The following is a 16,927-nucleotide window of genomic DNA, read 5'->3' as shown; positions in this document are numbered from 1 at the left end:
TGCCCCCCCCAGCATCCCGGGCGGCTGCCAGAGGGTGGAGCGGGGAGGAAATTCCTCGCGGGGGTGTGACGGCGACGGGGTGTGCCCCCCCCACGCCCACGGGTGGGGGACACGGACTGGGGTGGGGGTGGGTGGGCACAGGGACCAGGCAGGGAGGGACGGAAGGCATTTTCTCCCCCTTCCCCCCCCCCCCCCTCTTCAAAGGTCATCCCATAGTTTGGGGTTGCCCCACATCCCTCAGGTACCTGATGGCAAAAAAGGGGGGCTGTCGCTATTTATTCCCGGGGGGGTGCACAGCAGCTCCCCGACGTGGGGCTTTGCAGGGGCCGCATGGGGGTGTGTGTTCCCTGCCCCCCACCCCCCCGCCTGGGTGGGTTTCGGGTGTGCTGGGGCTGAGAATGGGGGAGTTCAGCTCACTGATGAAATCCTGGGTTGGGGCGAGGGCTCCCGGGGGGGGGGACAGCAAGGCCCCCTGCCCACCTGGCTGCCATATCCCTCACTCCCCAGCCCCGTGGAGCTTTGGGGTGCAAGCCCCCCTGCCCCCCCAAATGGGCTGGGGAGGGTTCCTGGGGAGGCAGGTGGCCCCTTTGTGCCCCACACCCCAAAAGGGCCTGGTTGTGGGGACCCCCCCGGGCGTGAGGAGGTGGGGTGGGTCTGGGGGGCCTCCAGGGGGTGTGCTGGGGTTGGGGTCCCCTGGCGGGGGCAGTTGCATGGCTGGCTGGGGGGGGTACCTGGATGTGGGTGTGTTTGGGGGGGTGTGTGTTTTGGGGATCCTGTTGCTGTGTGAGTGGGTTTGTTGAGGGGTGCCTCTGGGTGAGAGTGGGCGTGTTTGGGGGTGTCTCTGCTTGGGGGGGGTGTTTTGGGGGGTCCTGGTGATGCCTGAGTGTGTGTGTGTGAGTTTGGAGGTCTCTGGCTTTGTGGGGGGGATATTGTGGGGGGGTCTTGGTCGGCAGTGGGGGTTGGTGGGGGGCTGGCTAAGTGTGTATGGGGGGCTCCCCAGCTGGATACGTGTGTACCGGGTGAGTGTCTGTGGCTTGGGGGGTCCCTGGCGGTGGCTGGGCGTGTCGGGGGGTCCCTGGTGTGGGGCTGTGTTGGTTTTGGGGAGGGGTCACTGGCCGGGTTTTAGCGCCCCCCCCCCCCCCCCATTTGCGCGTGTGCCTCCGCACGGGTGTGCCGCGCGGGTGTGTGCGCTGGGTGTGCCCCGGGGCGGGGGCCGGCCGTGTGCCCGTGCGCGTGTCCGTGGGGCGCGTGGGCCCGTCTCGGGGGAAGGGCAGCGGGCACAGGCAGGTACGTGCCGGGGGGTCCCTGGGGGGGGGGAGGGGCGAGGGGTGCCCGCGCTGGGGGGGATGCCGTGCTGCTGGGGGGAGGGGGGGGGTCCCCCCGCGCGGCGCCTGCCTGCTGCTTGCCCCACGCGTGCCCGCGTCCCGAGGGTCCCCGGTGAGGGGCTGTGTGGGGGTCCCTGTTGCGGGGGGCAGTTCCGCGCGTGTTGGGGTACCGCGTGTGCGCAGCGCTCCGGGGAAGGGGGGGGGGGGGTGTCGCGGGTGGGGCTCTGCCCCGGTGCCTCCCGCGAGGGCCCGGGCCCCTTTAAGGAGCTCCACCCCGGGACGAGCCAGGGTGGAGCCCGGGGCCGTTCACACCTCTCGCTCGGCCCGGCCCGGCCCGGCGCGGCGCGGCCGGCGGAGCGCGGCGGGGAGCATGATCCTGCCCGCGGAGGGGATGAGCGCGCCGCACCCGCGGAGGAGCCCCCCGTGGGTGAGTGACCCGTCGCCTCTTCCCACCCCCCCCTCCTCACCGCGGGTTACGCGCAGCGCTGCCCCGGCCCCTTTAAGGCGCGGGGGAGGGGAGCGTGGCGGGGCCCGCCGCCGCCCCCGCGGGGACCCCCGCCTTCCGCGCCCCGCCCACCCCCGCCGCGCCCCGCCCACCCCGCCCCGCCCGCGGGGAAGCGGAGGGCGGGGGCCGGGCGGCGGCACAAAGGCGCGCGGGGGGCGGGCGCTGCCCTTCCCGCCTTCGGCCGCCTCCCGCCTGAGGGGCCGGGGGCTGGAGGGACCGGGGCAGCCGCCCGCCCCTGGCCGCCTGCCGCGGCCCCCCCCGGTCAGCAGCCGTGCCCCGGGCGCCCCGCTGGCCAGGGGAGGGCCGGGCAGGGCCGGGCAGGCCCCTCCGCCGTCCCGTGCCTCAGTTTCCTCGTCTCCTCACGGGCCGCGGGTCTCTCACAGGGCCAAGGGAAGGCGACGCCCGCCATGAGCTCGTCAGCGCTGCTGGCTGAGGGCCCCCTCGACCCGCCGGTGCTGCTGGCAGACATCAAGACGGAGCCCCCCGAGGAGCTGCTGGCCAGCGACTGTGGCCAGCCCCAAGCCGAGCCCGTCGATCTTTCCCTCAACAAGTCCAAGGCGACGGCGGCCTCGGCCCCCCCCGCCGCCGCCCCCCGTGGCCGTGCAGTCCTCCCCGTTGCTGGTGGCTCCCCCCCTCCCCGCTCCCGCCACCGTCTCCATCTCGCCCTCCGGCCTCAGCTCCACCTCGGCCATCCCGGCTGTCCTCTCACCCGGCTCCATCCTGGCCTCCACGCAGGGCAGCGGTGGGCAGCAGATCCTCCACGTCATCCACACCATCCCCTCCGTCAACCTGCCCAGCAAGATGGGCAACCTCCAGACCATCCCCGTGGTGGTTCAGTCCCTCCCCGTCGTCTACACTACCATGCCCACCGATGGTGTCACTGCCATTACTGTGCCCCTCATCGGGGGGGACGGGAAGAATGCTGGATCTGGTAAGGGTGCGTGGAGGGAGGAACCCTGATGTTTTGGGGGTGGTTTTCCCACCTCATGGAGCGGCACCCCTGAAGGGGACTTGATTTCTCCACCCTGGGGTGTCCCCCCACCCACCGGCTGCCTCCCCACATATGCCACATTCATCAAAGCACTTCCCCCCCCCGGGCCTTCAGCCCCAGCCTGTGCCCCCCAGAGGACATGGGGAGGGCAGGGAACGCTCTGGGCATGGTGCTGCCTGCCTGCCACCCAACCCGCTGCTGGCAGCCTGCCTGCCCTTCCCACGGGCTGCCAGCGGCTCTGATTTCAGTTCAGCTGCCCCTCCCGGGCCCCTCCAGCCCCTTCCCCAGGACGTTCCCAGCTTCCTACCCTACCCGGGGTGGGGGTCCTGGACCTCCCCTCGTCCAGGCAGGAGCAGGCAACTGAAAGGGCTGCCCCCGATGCCTGTGCCCCAGGACGGGGGGCTTTTCATCTCCCTAACCTGATCTTACTGGGTTTTTGGGGGGCGACAGAATTTGGGGTGCTGCAAGACCGGGGGAGGGTTGCCCTTCTGGTGCAGGGGTGAGGTTTTTTTGAGGGTGTGTGTCTGTTCTCTGCTCACAAGCCTCACCTTCTTCCTCCTTGTTTCTCAATAGCTTTTCTTTCCCGCCCTCCACCAGTGAAAATTGACCCGGGCTCCATGTACCCCATGGACATGAACAGCGACAGTGAGGACAGCGCCTCTGAGAGTGGCCCAGCGCCTTTCCAGGACCTCCAGAGAGAGTAAGTCTCCCTGTATGTCCCCCAGCCTTGGCCACCTGTGTCCCCAGGTGCCCTGTGGTGTCCATGGGTGTGGGGACCGTGCCCTCCATCCCTTGCTTCTCCTGGCAGGCCGGCGGCACGGGGGCAGCGAGCTGATTCCCCCGACCTCAAGAAACGGCGTATCCACCAGTGCGACTTCGAGGGCTGCAATAAGGTCTACACCAAAAGCTCCCACCTCAAAGCTCACCGGCGGATACACACGGGTAGGGGCCAGTGCCGTGCGCCCCCCTGCCTGGGAGGGTCAGGAGCAGTGCCCCCAGCTCCTGCTGGGCTGGAGGCACGCAGGGATGGGTCTGGAGGGGTGATGGTAGTCTGTCCATGGGCTTGGGGTTGATAATAGTGTGTCCCTGGGCTCAGGGTGGCCCTTTGGGGGTGCCAGCACCCTGTGTCAGGGCTGGGGGCACTTCAGGGGCTCGGGCAGGCTTTATGGGGGTGCTGGCACCCTCTGCCTGAAACTAGGGACTCCCTTTGGGGGCTCAGAGTACTGGCACCCTGTGTCAGGGCTTAGGGGTGCTCTAAGAGGATGCTGGCACCCTATGCCAGGGTTCGGGGTGACCCCCTTAGGGGCCTTTGGGGGCACTTGGGCTCTGTGCTGGTACCCAAGGCCATGCCCTTAGGACCCTCCTGCCCCCCAGCCTCATTATGGGACACTCCCTCGGGTGGCTCTCCCCCTCCTCAGCGCCCCCTCAGTGCCCTGCGGTCCCTCTGCTTGGGAGGAGGGCTCCTGGTGGCCCCATCGTGCGCCTGGGACCCCAGGCTCCGCCGTGGGGTGCCACCGCGGCAGGCCCCGGGGAGGACAGTGGGGTGCTGCCACTACACTCACACCCTGCCCGTGGCAGGGTGTCACAGGGGGTGGGCACCCCTCTGCCACCCATGCATGGGGGTGCTGTAATGAACCTCGCGGGGTGCCCCTTGCTGTCCCGCGAGGGGTGACCTGGCGATGCTGCAGGTGGGGGGTGTGTGCACACCCCGAGATGATATACCATCTCGGGTCTGGCTGGTGACGCGGGCGCGGCGCTGTGTTATGCCTTACAGCAACGCTCGTGCACCCGGTGGCGCCAACGGACCGCGCTGGGTGAGCGCCGAGGTGGGTGCGGGCAAGTGCAGGGATGCTGAGGGGGTTGCTTGGCCGTGGCGACCCCGCTGTCACCAAAAAACTGCCTTTTTTTTCCCTCCCCCTGCCCTGTAAGGCATGTGGCAGTAATTTTTGCAGAGCTGACCCCTCTCTGCTCCCCCTGCGCAGGCGAGAAGCCCTACAAATGCACCTGGGAAGGCTGCACCTGGAAGTTCGCCCGCTCCGACGAGCTGACCCGGCACTTCCGCAAGCACACGGGCATCAAGCCCTTCCGCTGCTCGGACTGCGACCGCAGCTTCTCCCGCTCTGACCACCTGGCCCTTCACCGCCGGCGGCACGTCATGATGTGAAGGGGCTGACGTCCCTGTGGCGCCTGGCTGGGATGGGAAGGACAGCGGTGGAAAATGGGGGGGCAGCATCCCCCTCCACTTCTCAGTGTGCGGTGAAGGGACTGTGGGAGCAGAGAAGCTGAGCTCCGCCTGATGGCAAGTGAACTGTGGCTGCTCCAGGAGCCTCACCGGCACAAGATGTAAAAAGATAGTTTCTGGACTTCTCTCTTGCTCCCATTTCTTCCTTTTCCTGGGCTTTTCCTCCCCACTCGATGTCCAGAGGCTCCTTCTCCATTCCTCACCCAGGATTCACCCAGTAGCTGCCTCCAGACCTGCGTGTTGGCCTCTTCAGCCTCTTGCCTATCTCCACTTCGTGTGATCACTGTCCCTGGCTCCCCTCCCAGCCCTCGTGGCAAAATCCAGGAGCCATGGCAAGGACAGAGGCTGGGGGGGGGGGGGCTCTGCCATTGCCCCCGTGCAATAGCTGTCGAGCTGTCCTCTCCAGAAAGCCACTGCCTCTCCATCTCCAGCCACTGCGTGTCCCTGTCGCAGCAGGAGAAGGGACCCTGGCACATCACCTCTCTGCATCACTGGGCAAGTGCTGGGCTTTGCAGGAGGGCCAGGAGGAAAAGAAAGAGCAAGAAAGAGCAGAAAAAAACCCAGCAGCAACCCACAAACAAGATGACCACCATCAAAAAAAAAAAAAAAAAAAAAAAAAAGGGAAACTTTGCGGAACGTGGAACTGTGATTTTATGAAGTTTAAAGAGGGGGTAGGATGGGGTGGGGAGGGCTGGGGCTGCCAGCTCTCGGGTTTTTTGAAGACTATGGGACAGTGGAACCATTTCTAAGTTAAAAAGGCAGACTGTGGCCACATGCTTTTCTTTTTAATTGTAATTATTATTTTGGTGGGGTGCCCCCCACCCAGCCAAAGCCCCCTCCCCATTGCTGTGGGGGCATCCCCACTCTCCTGGGAGGGTGGCAGGATTTGGGGTTGGAGCCTTAGGGCTGTTGGGTGATGGGAGGGCTGTGACACTGACAGCACCACCACCCCCCAACCAGTACCTGTGGGTGGAGGGGAGCTTCCCTTTGGCTTGGGGGATGCTGGGCTGCTTGGAGACGGGCAGACTGGTGCGGTGAGGGCCTGGTGTGGGGGTGGGGGGCAGAGATCTGTGGCCCTTGAAAATTACTCTGGCAGATGCTTGGGAAGCTGCTTTTCCTCTCTGCTTTCCATCTGCTGGCCAAGGTGTTCCATGGGACAGAGCTTGTCCCTGGTCCTGCGGTGGCCCCTGGCCCTCCTGGGTCTGGGCACAGCTGGAGGGAGAGTCCAGCTGGTGGCCAGGCACACTGGTGTCCCTGCTCAATATCTTTATCAGTGATCTGGGTGAGGGGACTGAGGGCCCCCTGCACGTGGTGCCACCTGGCTGGGGGGCAGGGGCTACAGGGGGGCTGGGCTGAGGGGCGATGGCCGAGGCTGGTGGTGTGAGGCTCAGCACCGCTCCGTGCCCGGGGGGACACCAGCCCCAGGCAGCTGGGGGCAGGGGGCTGGGAACTGCCCGGCGGGAAAGGGCCTGGGGGGGGCGGCTGGATGTGACCCGCAGGGTGCCCAGGTGGCCAAGGCCAACAGCACCCTGGCTGGTAGCCGAAACAGCATGGCCAGCAGGAGCAGGGCAGTGACCGTCCCTCGGCGCTGGTGCGGCCGCCCCTTGAGCCCTGGGGGCAGGTTTGGGCCCCACAGGGCAGGGGGGGCACTGGGGGGCTGGAGCACAAGTCCTGTGGGGAGCGGCTGGGGGAGCTGGGGGGGTTCAGCCTAGAGAAAAGGCGGCTCAGGGGGGACCTTCTCGCTCCCTACAGCTGCCTGACAGGGGCGTGTAGCAAGGTGGGGGTCGGTCTCTTCTCCCGAGGAACAAGCTATAGGACAAGAGCAAATGGCCTCAAGTTGCAGCAGGGCAGGTTTCCGTTGGATATTGGGAAAAATGTCTTCACCGACAGGGCTGCCCGGCACCGCGACAGGCTGCCCAGGGAAGTGGCGGTCACCATCCCTGGGGGTGTTTAAAGAACGCATAGACGTGGTGCTTGGGGACAAGGGTTAGTGGTGGGCTTGGCAGTGCTGGGTAACGGCTGGGCTTGATGATCTCAAAGGTCTTTTCCTACCAAAGTGATTCCGTGATTTTTGCAAGATCTGTGTGTGTCCCCCCGTTCTGCCGCACATCCCCTCTCCAAAGCCGTGCTCGCCAGCTAATGCGGCTTCTCCCAGGGCTGTGCCCCCATGTCCTTCCTTCCCCCAGCATGGCCCTGGTCCTCCCGGGAAGCAATGGTGAGAACCCCCACGGGGAGAGGCTGTGATACCCGCTGGGCCTTGGGGGCTGCGCTGTGCCTCCGAGGCTCTGGGGTCAGCACTGCTGGCAGCCCCGTGGGACCCCCGTGGCTGGGGACTCCATCCTGCCCCTCTCCTGTTTTCCAAGCCCCAGGGCAGGGGTGTGTGTGCATTTCTCTTTTCTGTTTTGTTGTTAAGAAAAAAACCCACCCAACCAACAACCCAACATACAATTTTAAACTCTGGAGCTGTGATATTTATACAAAACTTTGACGGTTTTTCTACACAGGAATAATATTGAAAGTAGATGCGTTTCCTCCGTGTGTGTCTTGCTTTGCCACAGTGGTGGGGCAGGGAGAGGGGCTGGGGCCAGGGCAAAGCGTGGACAGTGGGAGCGCTCCTGCCTCTGCTGGGTCAGGAGGAGGGGGGCTGAGCTGGCCAAAGCAGCGTTTTTATCATTTGATTATCTCCCTTTTCCCAGGAACTGAAGAATTTTCAGAGTCACGGAAAAATGTGGCATTTCCTTTTAAACATCTCCAGCAAAATGCGCACCAGCACCTCGGCCTGCCTTTGGCTGCAGCAGCAACCTGTGTGATGGGGGCCTCCCCTTGAGTCACGTCCCTCATCCACCACTGCGGCACCCCCTGTCCGCTCCCCGAACCCCCGAGGTGGAGAAGGGGGATGCAAACCCCTCCGGGGTGGCAGTGAAGAGGGCTGGCAGTCCCCCACCGCACCCTGGGCAGGGAGAGGTGCTAAACCCCCCTGATGTTCCCCCCTCCTGCTGTGATCCGCTGGCTCAGCATCTTGTTTAAAAGGACTTTTTGAAAGGCAGAAATTACTTTTAAAGCAAAAATGACTTTTAAAGCAGCTTGGCTGAATATCCCCTACATTCCTGGGTGCAGGCAGTGGTTTTCCAGGGAGACACGTTGCTCCAGAGCTGCTGCGGAAGTGCTGGGACAGACGTGCTGCTCCATGTGCCGTCGGATGGTGACACGAAGAGGCGTTTTCTTGGCTGAGAAAAAGCCCAAGGCCACGGTGGGGCACGAGGCTTGGACCTTTGCGAGTCAAACCCTGAGCTCCTTGTGGCCAGCCTGGAGGTGGCCCTGGGAGGTGGCCGCAGGCTGGGCGAGGGGCGATGGGGGATGCAGGTGGCACGGCATGGGCTGTGCCGAGGCGGTTTCCCCAGGGAAAGCACCTCCATGTGCATGGAAGCTCTCTGTCAGGAGCTGGCCTGGAAGCCCTCGGCTTCAGATCCGCAGCTTCCTGCATGGCGAGATCTGTGGCTGCCAGGGAGACAGGCCCCCTGAAGCCATCCGCGTGTGTTTTCTCTCCCAGCTTAACCACAGAAAGAGGACAAGACGCTGTGACCCTGTGCAGGGGGCTGGGGCCGCACCCAGGGGAGTGCTGAGGACTGGAGGCAGGGAGAACTCGCTGCATCAATGACTGAGACATCTCCGGCTGCAACTGAGCGGCACGTGGCAGCCGTGTGTCCCCATGTCACCCCTCCCAGCTGCTGACCGTGGCTTTGTCTTGCCCTCAGAGAGGAGAACTCTGTCAGCTGCTCTTCTCAGGTGCCAGTGCTGGCTGAGCTCATGCCAGTGGGGACACTGTTTTGGGGCAAAGTGCCTTTTCTCCTGTTTTTCCCCTGTCTGGCCCCATTCCCACCTGTTTTTCCGATGCTGGGGGCCCCGTGGGGTGATGGATGCTCACTGGGGGAGGAGGAGGCTAATGAAGGGGGCCCAGACCTGCTACACCTCCATGCAAATGTGCTCTGGGTTTTGGCATGTCCCCGTGCAGAGGAGGTGCTGCTGCCGAGCCCTGGCAGCTGTGTTTACCCTGGTGAAGGGGGGAGACAGGGGGTGTCTCTGCAGGCAGTGACCTTCACCCCAAATCATGCAGAACTGCTTCCTGCAGCCCACCATGGCCTGGGGACACCCTGCGATATCTGGGGCGATGCTTTCGGACCCAGACAAGCCAGCCCTGGGCTCACAGCGCCGCTGAGTGAGCCACCCTCGGTCGGGCTGCCCATCCTGCTTTGCTTCCACGTGGCAGCCCCAGCGTGGCTGTGAGGGAGGCACACGCTCCAGCCCCCGAGCAAACAGCTCTCCTGCCCAGCCCCCCTCACCTCGCTGCCATGGAGGGAAGAGCTTGGGAAGCGCTTGGAGCAGCACCCCCATCATGGGACCCCCATGCTCTGTCCAGCTCCGATCTCACCCCCTTGTTTTTTCCCCTGCCTCGGGGGAGCTCAGCATCCCACGGCCCCTTCACAGGGCACGGCCGTATGGATGGTCAGCATAGGCTGGGGTGGGCAGTGGGAAGGTGGGATGAAGCCCTCAGGTCTTGGGAAGAGGCAAAGAGTCACATGTGTGTGGGTCACACAGGGTCCTGTGTCACACACATGTAGCAAAGGGACACCTCTCCAGCATAGGCATCACCCTGTGGGTAAAGAAGATACTGAGGTCCTGGCAGAAAGGCATCAGGGCAAGGGTTGATGCCACCATCTCATGAGGTCCAGGCTCTGCCTTCTCCTAGCTTGCTCTCCTGTGTAAAACCCTGAGGGCACTAATCAATTGGCCTTAATTGCTCTAATCAGCCCCGCCTAAGACCTCCACCCCACACCCGTGGGCCCAGCAGACCCTTCAAGCTCAGCCTGGGGGCTCCAGCTTCTCCCTTAGCTGTGCTGCAGCTGCCTCAGCCCTACTACAGCCATGGACCTTGCTGGCTTTCCAGCTTGGCCTTGGCCTTGGCCTTGACTCATCCCTGTGGGTCTGGGCCTGCTGGCCAGGTTGTCACTCCCATGGCAGCTGCTGGTCCTCACTATGCCCCACACACTGGGATGTGCATCCGTGACCTCCACGGTGGGACTGCAGGCAGCAGTGGGCAAAGCTTCCTGACCCTCAAGCCACTCAGGACCTGTTTTGGAGACAGCGGAGCTGAACCTTGACCCTGTGACACCCCCAGGTGGCTTTCCCGCATGACTGTGAGCCTCTAACACCTTCCTGATGGCCAAACGCCACAAAGAAGTCTCTAGCCTCTGCTCAGGCCAAAATTAAGGTGAACCCCAGAAAAGTCAGTGGCACCCCCCTCCTTGGGGCAAGTGGTCCCTGAGCTTCAGCAAAGCCCCTCAGCGCTGGAGTTGCCAGATGCTGTGGCATGAAGGTGGCCTCCAGCACCATGTTCTCCAGGTGGATTCTCCAGTGGCTGGGTGGGGTTGTGTTTGTAGCTTGGCTTTTCACTCCGTGGGTGTTGGGGGGTTTCCCTGTGCGCAGGTGGTGTTCCTGGCACAGGCAGCGACAGCTCAAATGGGGTTGGACTGGGGGGCACTGGGGTCGGTGGGGCGATGTGTGGGGCATTTAAGTGCTGAGCTGGGGGCTGGCTGCTGCGATGGCAGGGCCCCCGTGTCCCAGGAGGACTGGGCATGGACCTCGGCTGGAGCTCGGCTGGGGGCACAAGCGCCTTTGGGTGGCCCAGGCTTTGCCACAGCTCTTGGTCTTGGCTTAATTTTTTGGGGCATCGCTTCTCCAGGTGGGGCTTGGGGAGGGCAGGTAGTTAAAACCCCTCAGGGTAAATCATGTCTCTGTGCTGGGTTTATCGTGTGGGGCTGGTCCCTGCTGCAGGACCCCCCAGGTCCATCCCTGCGGCCCAGGTGGGAGCACGGGGAAACCCCCCTTGGTTGTTTTCCACCTTTGGCAAAGGTCCAAGGCTGGGTTTTTAGCAGGGGTGGAGGAAGGCAGATTTTCCTTTCTTCCCACCCTGCCATTTGTCGAGGAAAAACCTCAGCCTCAGGCCCTTCTGCTTCCTCACCGCCCTCTTCCTCTCCCAGGAAAGCCTGGGGCAGCTGCTGATGTCCCTGCCCGGGGCCGCGCTCCTCCCTGTGCTCCAGCACCGCCCGCCTGGGGACACTGGAGGTGTCCAGGGCTCCCCGGGGCTCTTGCCCATCACCCAGCTGCCCTTTTCCCTGGCCTCTCCTCACACCGCAGCCAAGCGAAAAATTTAGCAATCCAAGAATTGCTTCCCCGCTGTGGACGAGCAACGGCCGTGTGGGGGACTGCAGCCTGCCAGGGGGGTCCCTGCTCGGCTGGGGGCATCCCCACCTCCCTGGGGTGCCCGATGGTATGTGATGCTGGTCGGACTCCTTGCCCCAGGGTCACCCGAGGTCCCCCCAGCTGGTTTCTCGGTCCTTTCCTGGTCCCAGCTTGCGCCAGGCAGGGGGGTGCCGGGGGCCTCTACCGCTGCCAGCCCGGCACTGCTCAGACTGGTTTGGCAAGTGGATGTGGTGGCCGCTTTTCCTTTGAAGGGCTCCCAGGAAGGATTTGATGGCTGGAAACCTCCCGAGGAGGCGAAAGGAAAAGACAAAAATAGGTGGTTTTGGGTTTCGGTGGGGGAGCGAAGCAGCGGGTTGCTCCGGCAGCTTTGCAGACCTTTGTCTCCTGGTTGCAGTGAAAGGCAAGCTGGGGCTGGGGGGGGGTGTGAGGGGTTCCCCTTCCCTGGCCAGCGTGTGCCTCCCACAAGGCTCCTGAGCAGCACGGAGGCTGAACAGGGAGCCCCTCAGCCCAGTCCGGCGTGGCCTCGCACCAGGGAGGCAGATTCAGAGAGGACTTGGAGATGTCCACCATGGTACAGCGAGAGGTGGGTGCTGCAGCTGCTGCTCTGGCTTTGGATGGGCGACTTTGGGGGCTGCAGAAGGGTGAGGACAAGCTGCTGCAGGAGGAGAGGAAGGCTCATTGACCCCCCAGCCAGGGTCTGTCCCCCCTTCCCCTGCCCCATGTGCCTGTCACCGCCTCCTTGGTGGGATGTGCTGTGGGACTCTGAGCTGGGCTGGGGCTAGGGCTGTGTGACCCTGAGCTGTCACCCTTGCAGGGTGGCTCCTCGGGCTCCCTGGTGACCCAACCTATGGTGGCTTGTCCCCATCAACTGGTGAGGTCTGGGGATGGGTGTGAGCCCCTGGGGCTCAGCCCATGCTGCTGGGGACTGCCTGGGGGCACTGCTGGCAGCCAGCAGTGCTGGGATGGTCTGGGAGGTGAGGTGGTCTGGGAGGTGGGAGCTGAGATTTATTTCCCAGTCTCATCCAGGTTTTCTCAAAGTTCGGAGCCTTTCTTGCCTTTTGGCTCTAGTCTCAGTAACTCAGCCCAGGGCTTCACCTCCAGGCTCCTGCACCGTCTGCTTGCCAGTGAGAGGAGGACGTGGGTGTCCTTCCTCGCCATTCCCATGAACCCTGCATGCTCGATCCCTGCCTGATGCTGGGAGGGGGGGTCAGGATCTGGCTTCTCAGTTCTCCCCCCACCAACCACCAGCAAGGCCCATCCCCCTCCCTTTGCATTGCAAAGAGGAGGCTTTGGCTACAGCCCTGGGTTTCAGAGCCCCAGTCAGCTCCACCATGGACCCACCTTCACCTGCTTCCCAGGATCTCCCTTCCCCAAGCCCCCTTCAGCACCTGGGTGTCAGCCTTCCCCCACAGAAGGGGACCCTGTACCCGAGGGAGGATGGAAGTGGGCTGCGTAGCTGGGTCATGGGGGAGCTGCTGTTATCGCTGCGCCTCGCTCTAGCAAGACATGCTGTCCTTGGCATTGTGTGGCACGTGGGGACATAAGGGGACCTTAGCCCAGTGCCTGTTGGGATTCTCCTGGCTCCTTGGAGGCTGCAGCAGCGGTGTACGGAGCAAAGTGCCTGGTGGTGTTGATAGACTCAAGGCTGTTTCCCTTCCCGCAGGGCCGGTGGCAGATAAGGGTGCTGCGGATGGCTTTGGCCCGTCCCCGATGCAAAAGCTGCTCCGCCTTGGGGAACTGTTGCATGGCTGATCTGCACCGGGCAGGGGCAGCCTGGCGTGCACCCCGCTGCCAGGAGCAGGGTCTGTCCCTGTTGCAGCAAGCCCATGCTCTGGTGACGGGATACAGAGAAAAGTAATTTTTTTGATTTATATAGTTTACCATTGCTAGGTAAAATTCCACAGCTTCCAAGCTGGTAACCAAGGAAATACAAGTATTTCCCTGAAAATTTTCTTTTATCTCTATTTATACTTATTCCTAGTGACAATGAAGGATGAAAAATACCATGGACCCCTGCAGGAAGATGAATAGGGGGTTTACACCCCACCACCAAATCATCCATGTAAGCAAAAGTAAAAATACGGTCAGATTGCTTCCTATGATACTGAACCAGTAACGCAGATAATAAAGACAAGAGAAATGGGCTAAGGCAAAATCCTCTCAGGAATATTCCTGAAGCCCATCACTGTGGGGTGCAACACTACCACGAGTCGGTCCCATGCGTAGTTCTGTGGCAGCAGCAAGGTTTGCTGTTCCTACACAGGGTTTTCTTGCAGCGGTGCTTTGAGGTGCAGTTCTCTGGACAATCCCCATCTAGTACAGGGGGACGTGCAGGTATGAAACCCTTGCAATCCAGGTACCCAACAGTAACAAAGTGACTTGCATTCGGATTAAAAGGAACATGATTAAAAAGCTGCAGAGACATCCAGCGATGCCCAGGACAATCCATGGAGCAATGCCCTGGGATTTGGGCAAGCAAACTTAGGCTTTATGGGGTTTCCTTGAAAACTGAGGAAAACCCACCACCAATCTGGCTTCTGGAGTGTTTCTAGGAGTTTTGTCCACAAGAAAGCAGCCCCTGGTAACCCCATTTAATAATATGACCGGCCATGGGGACGCTTCTCGCTGTACTGTGATAGGTGTATGTTCTATATGTGCAGACGCGCTCCCCTGTTGTGCTATTGCTAAGGATGTCCCTGTGGAACTGGCATGCTGCTCCAGAGGCCGGTAAGGATAAATCATTCCTGGATGTCACAGCAGGCCTTACAAATTTGTTTTGTGACTGGAAGCTCCTTGGGGGTGTCTGTTTTACTGTCCCCATGCTACACTTGCTCTGTTGATGGCTGCTTGAAATTCTTCCTTGTTTCTTGTATCTCCCGTTTCTTGCTTCAGTTTCTGGAATGCTGCTGGCTCTGGCACCTGTAAAGAATCTTGAGAGCCCCGGCTCCAGTTCTTGTATCAGTGCATTGTGGTGGGTTTGCATTCATACATCCACCCCCTTCCCAGGCAATTCCCTGCGCATGGGGGTGATGAGTCACAGGTACTTGTGGTGGTGCTGGAGGGGGTTCTTTCTTCTTTAGTCCAGTGAGGGCCTCTTATCAACTGGGTCCTTGCCGCAGTCAAGTCCACGTTCACGGGATTTATCAGGTATCCATTATCCCTGAGATACCATCTTCTGTCTTGTTCCCATTCCTGAGGTGGAATCTCAGGAATGGTTCCTTGGTATCCTTGTTGATGTGGATACCAGTTTTTGCTGTCTGCTGCTGGGGGCTGATAGCCCTGTCACACCTCCCGTCCGCGGGCACTGAGCTGCGCTCCACGGGGCAGCACTTCCCCAGCACCCCAGGACTTGTTGCTGCCTTTCCCATAAAGAATACCAGACTCAAAAAGATTATACAGGTAGTCAGCATGTGTGACCGGATGAATAACGATGCCTCTTATTTATTTTTAACGGCACAAAAAAATTGGCATATAAGGTGCGCTTGGTACGTGTAAGCATGCAGGTAGCAGCAGGGCCTGCCCTCTGTCTGGCACAGGTGGCCTGCAGTCCTCTATAGGTGACAGGAAGGAAACTGAGAAATTTTCCAGTTCTTGTTAAATTTTGATTCAGGATTGTGAATCACAGTCCTTAAGGATGTGTAAGGTGGACGTTGGTCACTTTTCAGAGAATGAAAATCCTCTGCATAGGGAATTTGAACAATTGTTTCTTCTAGGAGATAGAGATGGAATAGGTCATCATCTTCTTGGTCTGTGGTGGTGCTCGGGTGAGGATGAAAGAACGGATGCGTTCGGTGGTCTGTATGCAGCAGGAGTTTTTACCCATGTTCCATAGGATATTACAAATTCAATAACACAATTGTCCCCAAGTTCTAAGCAAGATAAACAGAACAAAAATTGTCTCCTGAGCCTAATGCCTAGATGTGCATCTGAGTACCGAGTAAGTTCAGCAGCCAGGCTCCCATCAGGCATTAACTCTAGTATTTTCTACCCAAAGTTCTTATATTCATAATAACACACCAGAGTGTTCCTCAGGGCTGGGCGATGAAGGGTGTGATGTTGATCGTTGTCTCGCTGCTTTCCGAGAAGAGCTTCAGTTGCTGTCACCAGCTCCTCCAAAGATGGTGCTGCAGGGCCAGCCCCAGACGTGCCCTTGCACGGCGCAGCCCTGTGCCCCTCACACCCCCAGACCCCCACCCTCAGCTGCAAGCGTCAAGCTTTTGTTGGGTGCTGGGTCTCACTTCCCACGCGTGGTTCTGCAAGGCTTGCTGGAGGTGTCCCCCATCTCCATGGCATCACCTAGGGGCCCACCCTCACCCTGGTGTCTGGTCCGGCAGCAGCACAGCTGCCTTGGAAAGAAAAGCCATGCGGGGAAGATGCTTCTGGTGTGGCATGAGCTGCTCCCCCTTGTTTGCTTTTCCAAGGGCTCCGTTTTTCTGGCTGTCCTGGCCCCCTGCCATGAGAGCTGAACTTCCCCTTGCTCAGCACGAGCAACTCTTCAGGAGGACCTGGACGTCAGTCCAAAGTCTTGTGTGGACAGAAACTGCCTGTGTTTGTGGCGTGTTTGTGCTGCCAGAAGCCGGGGGCTGTTAAAACATGGCTGGTCCCTGTCCCACGCTGCTATCCTGTGTTTATCAAGGGCCTCATCCTGCTCAGGGCAAAGTTTTCTCACAACTAGAGGATGTTTTATGCCAGCCATATAGACCTGGTGCCCTTGGGGAAGGTGTTTCCCGAGCAGTGTTTGGGAGCCAGTGCCCCTTGCCCCGCTCTCTGGGATGCTCAGCCCCCCACCTGATGCTTTTCAGACCCTGGCTTGGATGCGCCATGGAGGAACACCAGTGGCACGATGCCGAAACTCTCCAGCCATGGCTCCTGGCATCGTTTGAAAGATCATGGGCCTTGACCAAGCATGTGGCTGGTGTGAAGTCCCCGTGGCTCCCGCGTGCTCACTGGGGGTGGGGGATCAGCAACCCCATGGGGACAGGCTTTCTCATCTCCTGGTGGGAGCCAAGCTCCCTTCCCTTTGGCCGGGGTGTGCGGAGCAGTTTTACCCCCCACCTCACCCTAGTTCTGTGGTCCCCGAGCCCCCTGAAGGTGCTGGGAATGTCCTGGGAGGGGGGTGGCAGCAGCAGCCCCCCTGCGAGGGTGCAGCCTGTGCAGGATCCTGCCCAGGAGGCACCAGGAGGTGGGGAAGGGGGGGCTCGGGGCTGCTCTGGGGTGGGCGAGTGTGGAGAGGGGAGAAGACCAGGCTTTTACTCAGCCTGACACAGTACAGCTCCTTGGAAAGGTGCTGGGGATGGATGTGTCTGGAGGAAAAAAATTATTATGTAAATTTTTATTTATTTTTTTCCTTTGTGGTTGTTTTTTTTGTTGTTCCCCCCGACCCGCCTTGAAAGGTGATTTTTATTCTCTGCCTTGTGACACTCCTTTTTTTTCCTCCTGTCTCAAAAAGAGAAAACCAAACACAGTTGCTTGGTTTCTCCGTAGGAGCCAAGCTGGAAAGCGCTGTGCCCTCCTATCTGTACCTTGTAAGCTTTTCCTTTGTTGTTGGGTGCTGGGTTTTGGGTTTTTTTCCCCAAGGTTTATACCTTCCCCCCTTTATTTAT

At 61.0% G+C, this 16,927-nt stretch overlaps 1 protein-coding gene across 1 annotated transcript; it reads left to right on the top strand.

Moving 5' to 3' along the window:
- The first annotated feature begins 1,535 nt into the window (after window positions 1-1,535).
- Window positions 1,536-5,837, top strand: LOC101911750 (KLF transcription factor 8). The gene is given in 6 exon segments (XM_055818177.1): window positions 1,536-1,752; window positions 2,214-2,411; window positions 2,413-2,761; window positions 3,419-3,521; window positions 3,630-3,763; window positions 4,804-5,837. Coding segments are annotated over 6 exon segments (1,023 nt in total). The 5' UTR covers window positions 1,536-1,695; the 3' UTR covers window positions 4,986-5,837.
- The last annotated feature ends 11,090 nt before the right edge of the window (window positions 5,838-16,927 follow it).

Source organism: Falco peregrinus, chromosome 13 (assembly GCF_023634155.1).
Source record: "Falco peregrinus isolate bFalPer1 chromosome 13, bFalPer1.pri, whole genome shotgun sequence".
Classification (NCBI taxonomy): Eukaryota; Metazoa; Chordata; class Aves; order Falconiformes; family Falconidae; genus Falco; species Falco peregrinus.
This window is presented reverse-complemented; position numbering and strand designations above follow the sequence as displayed.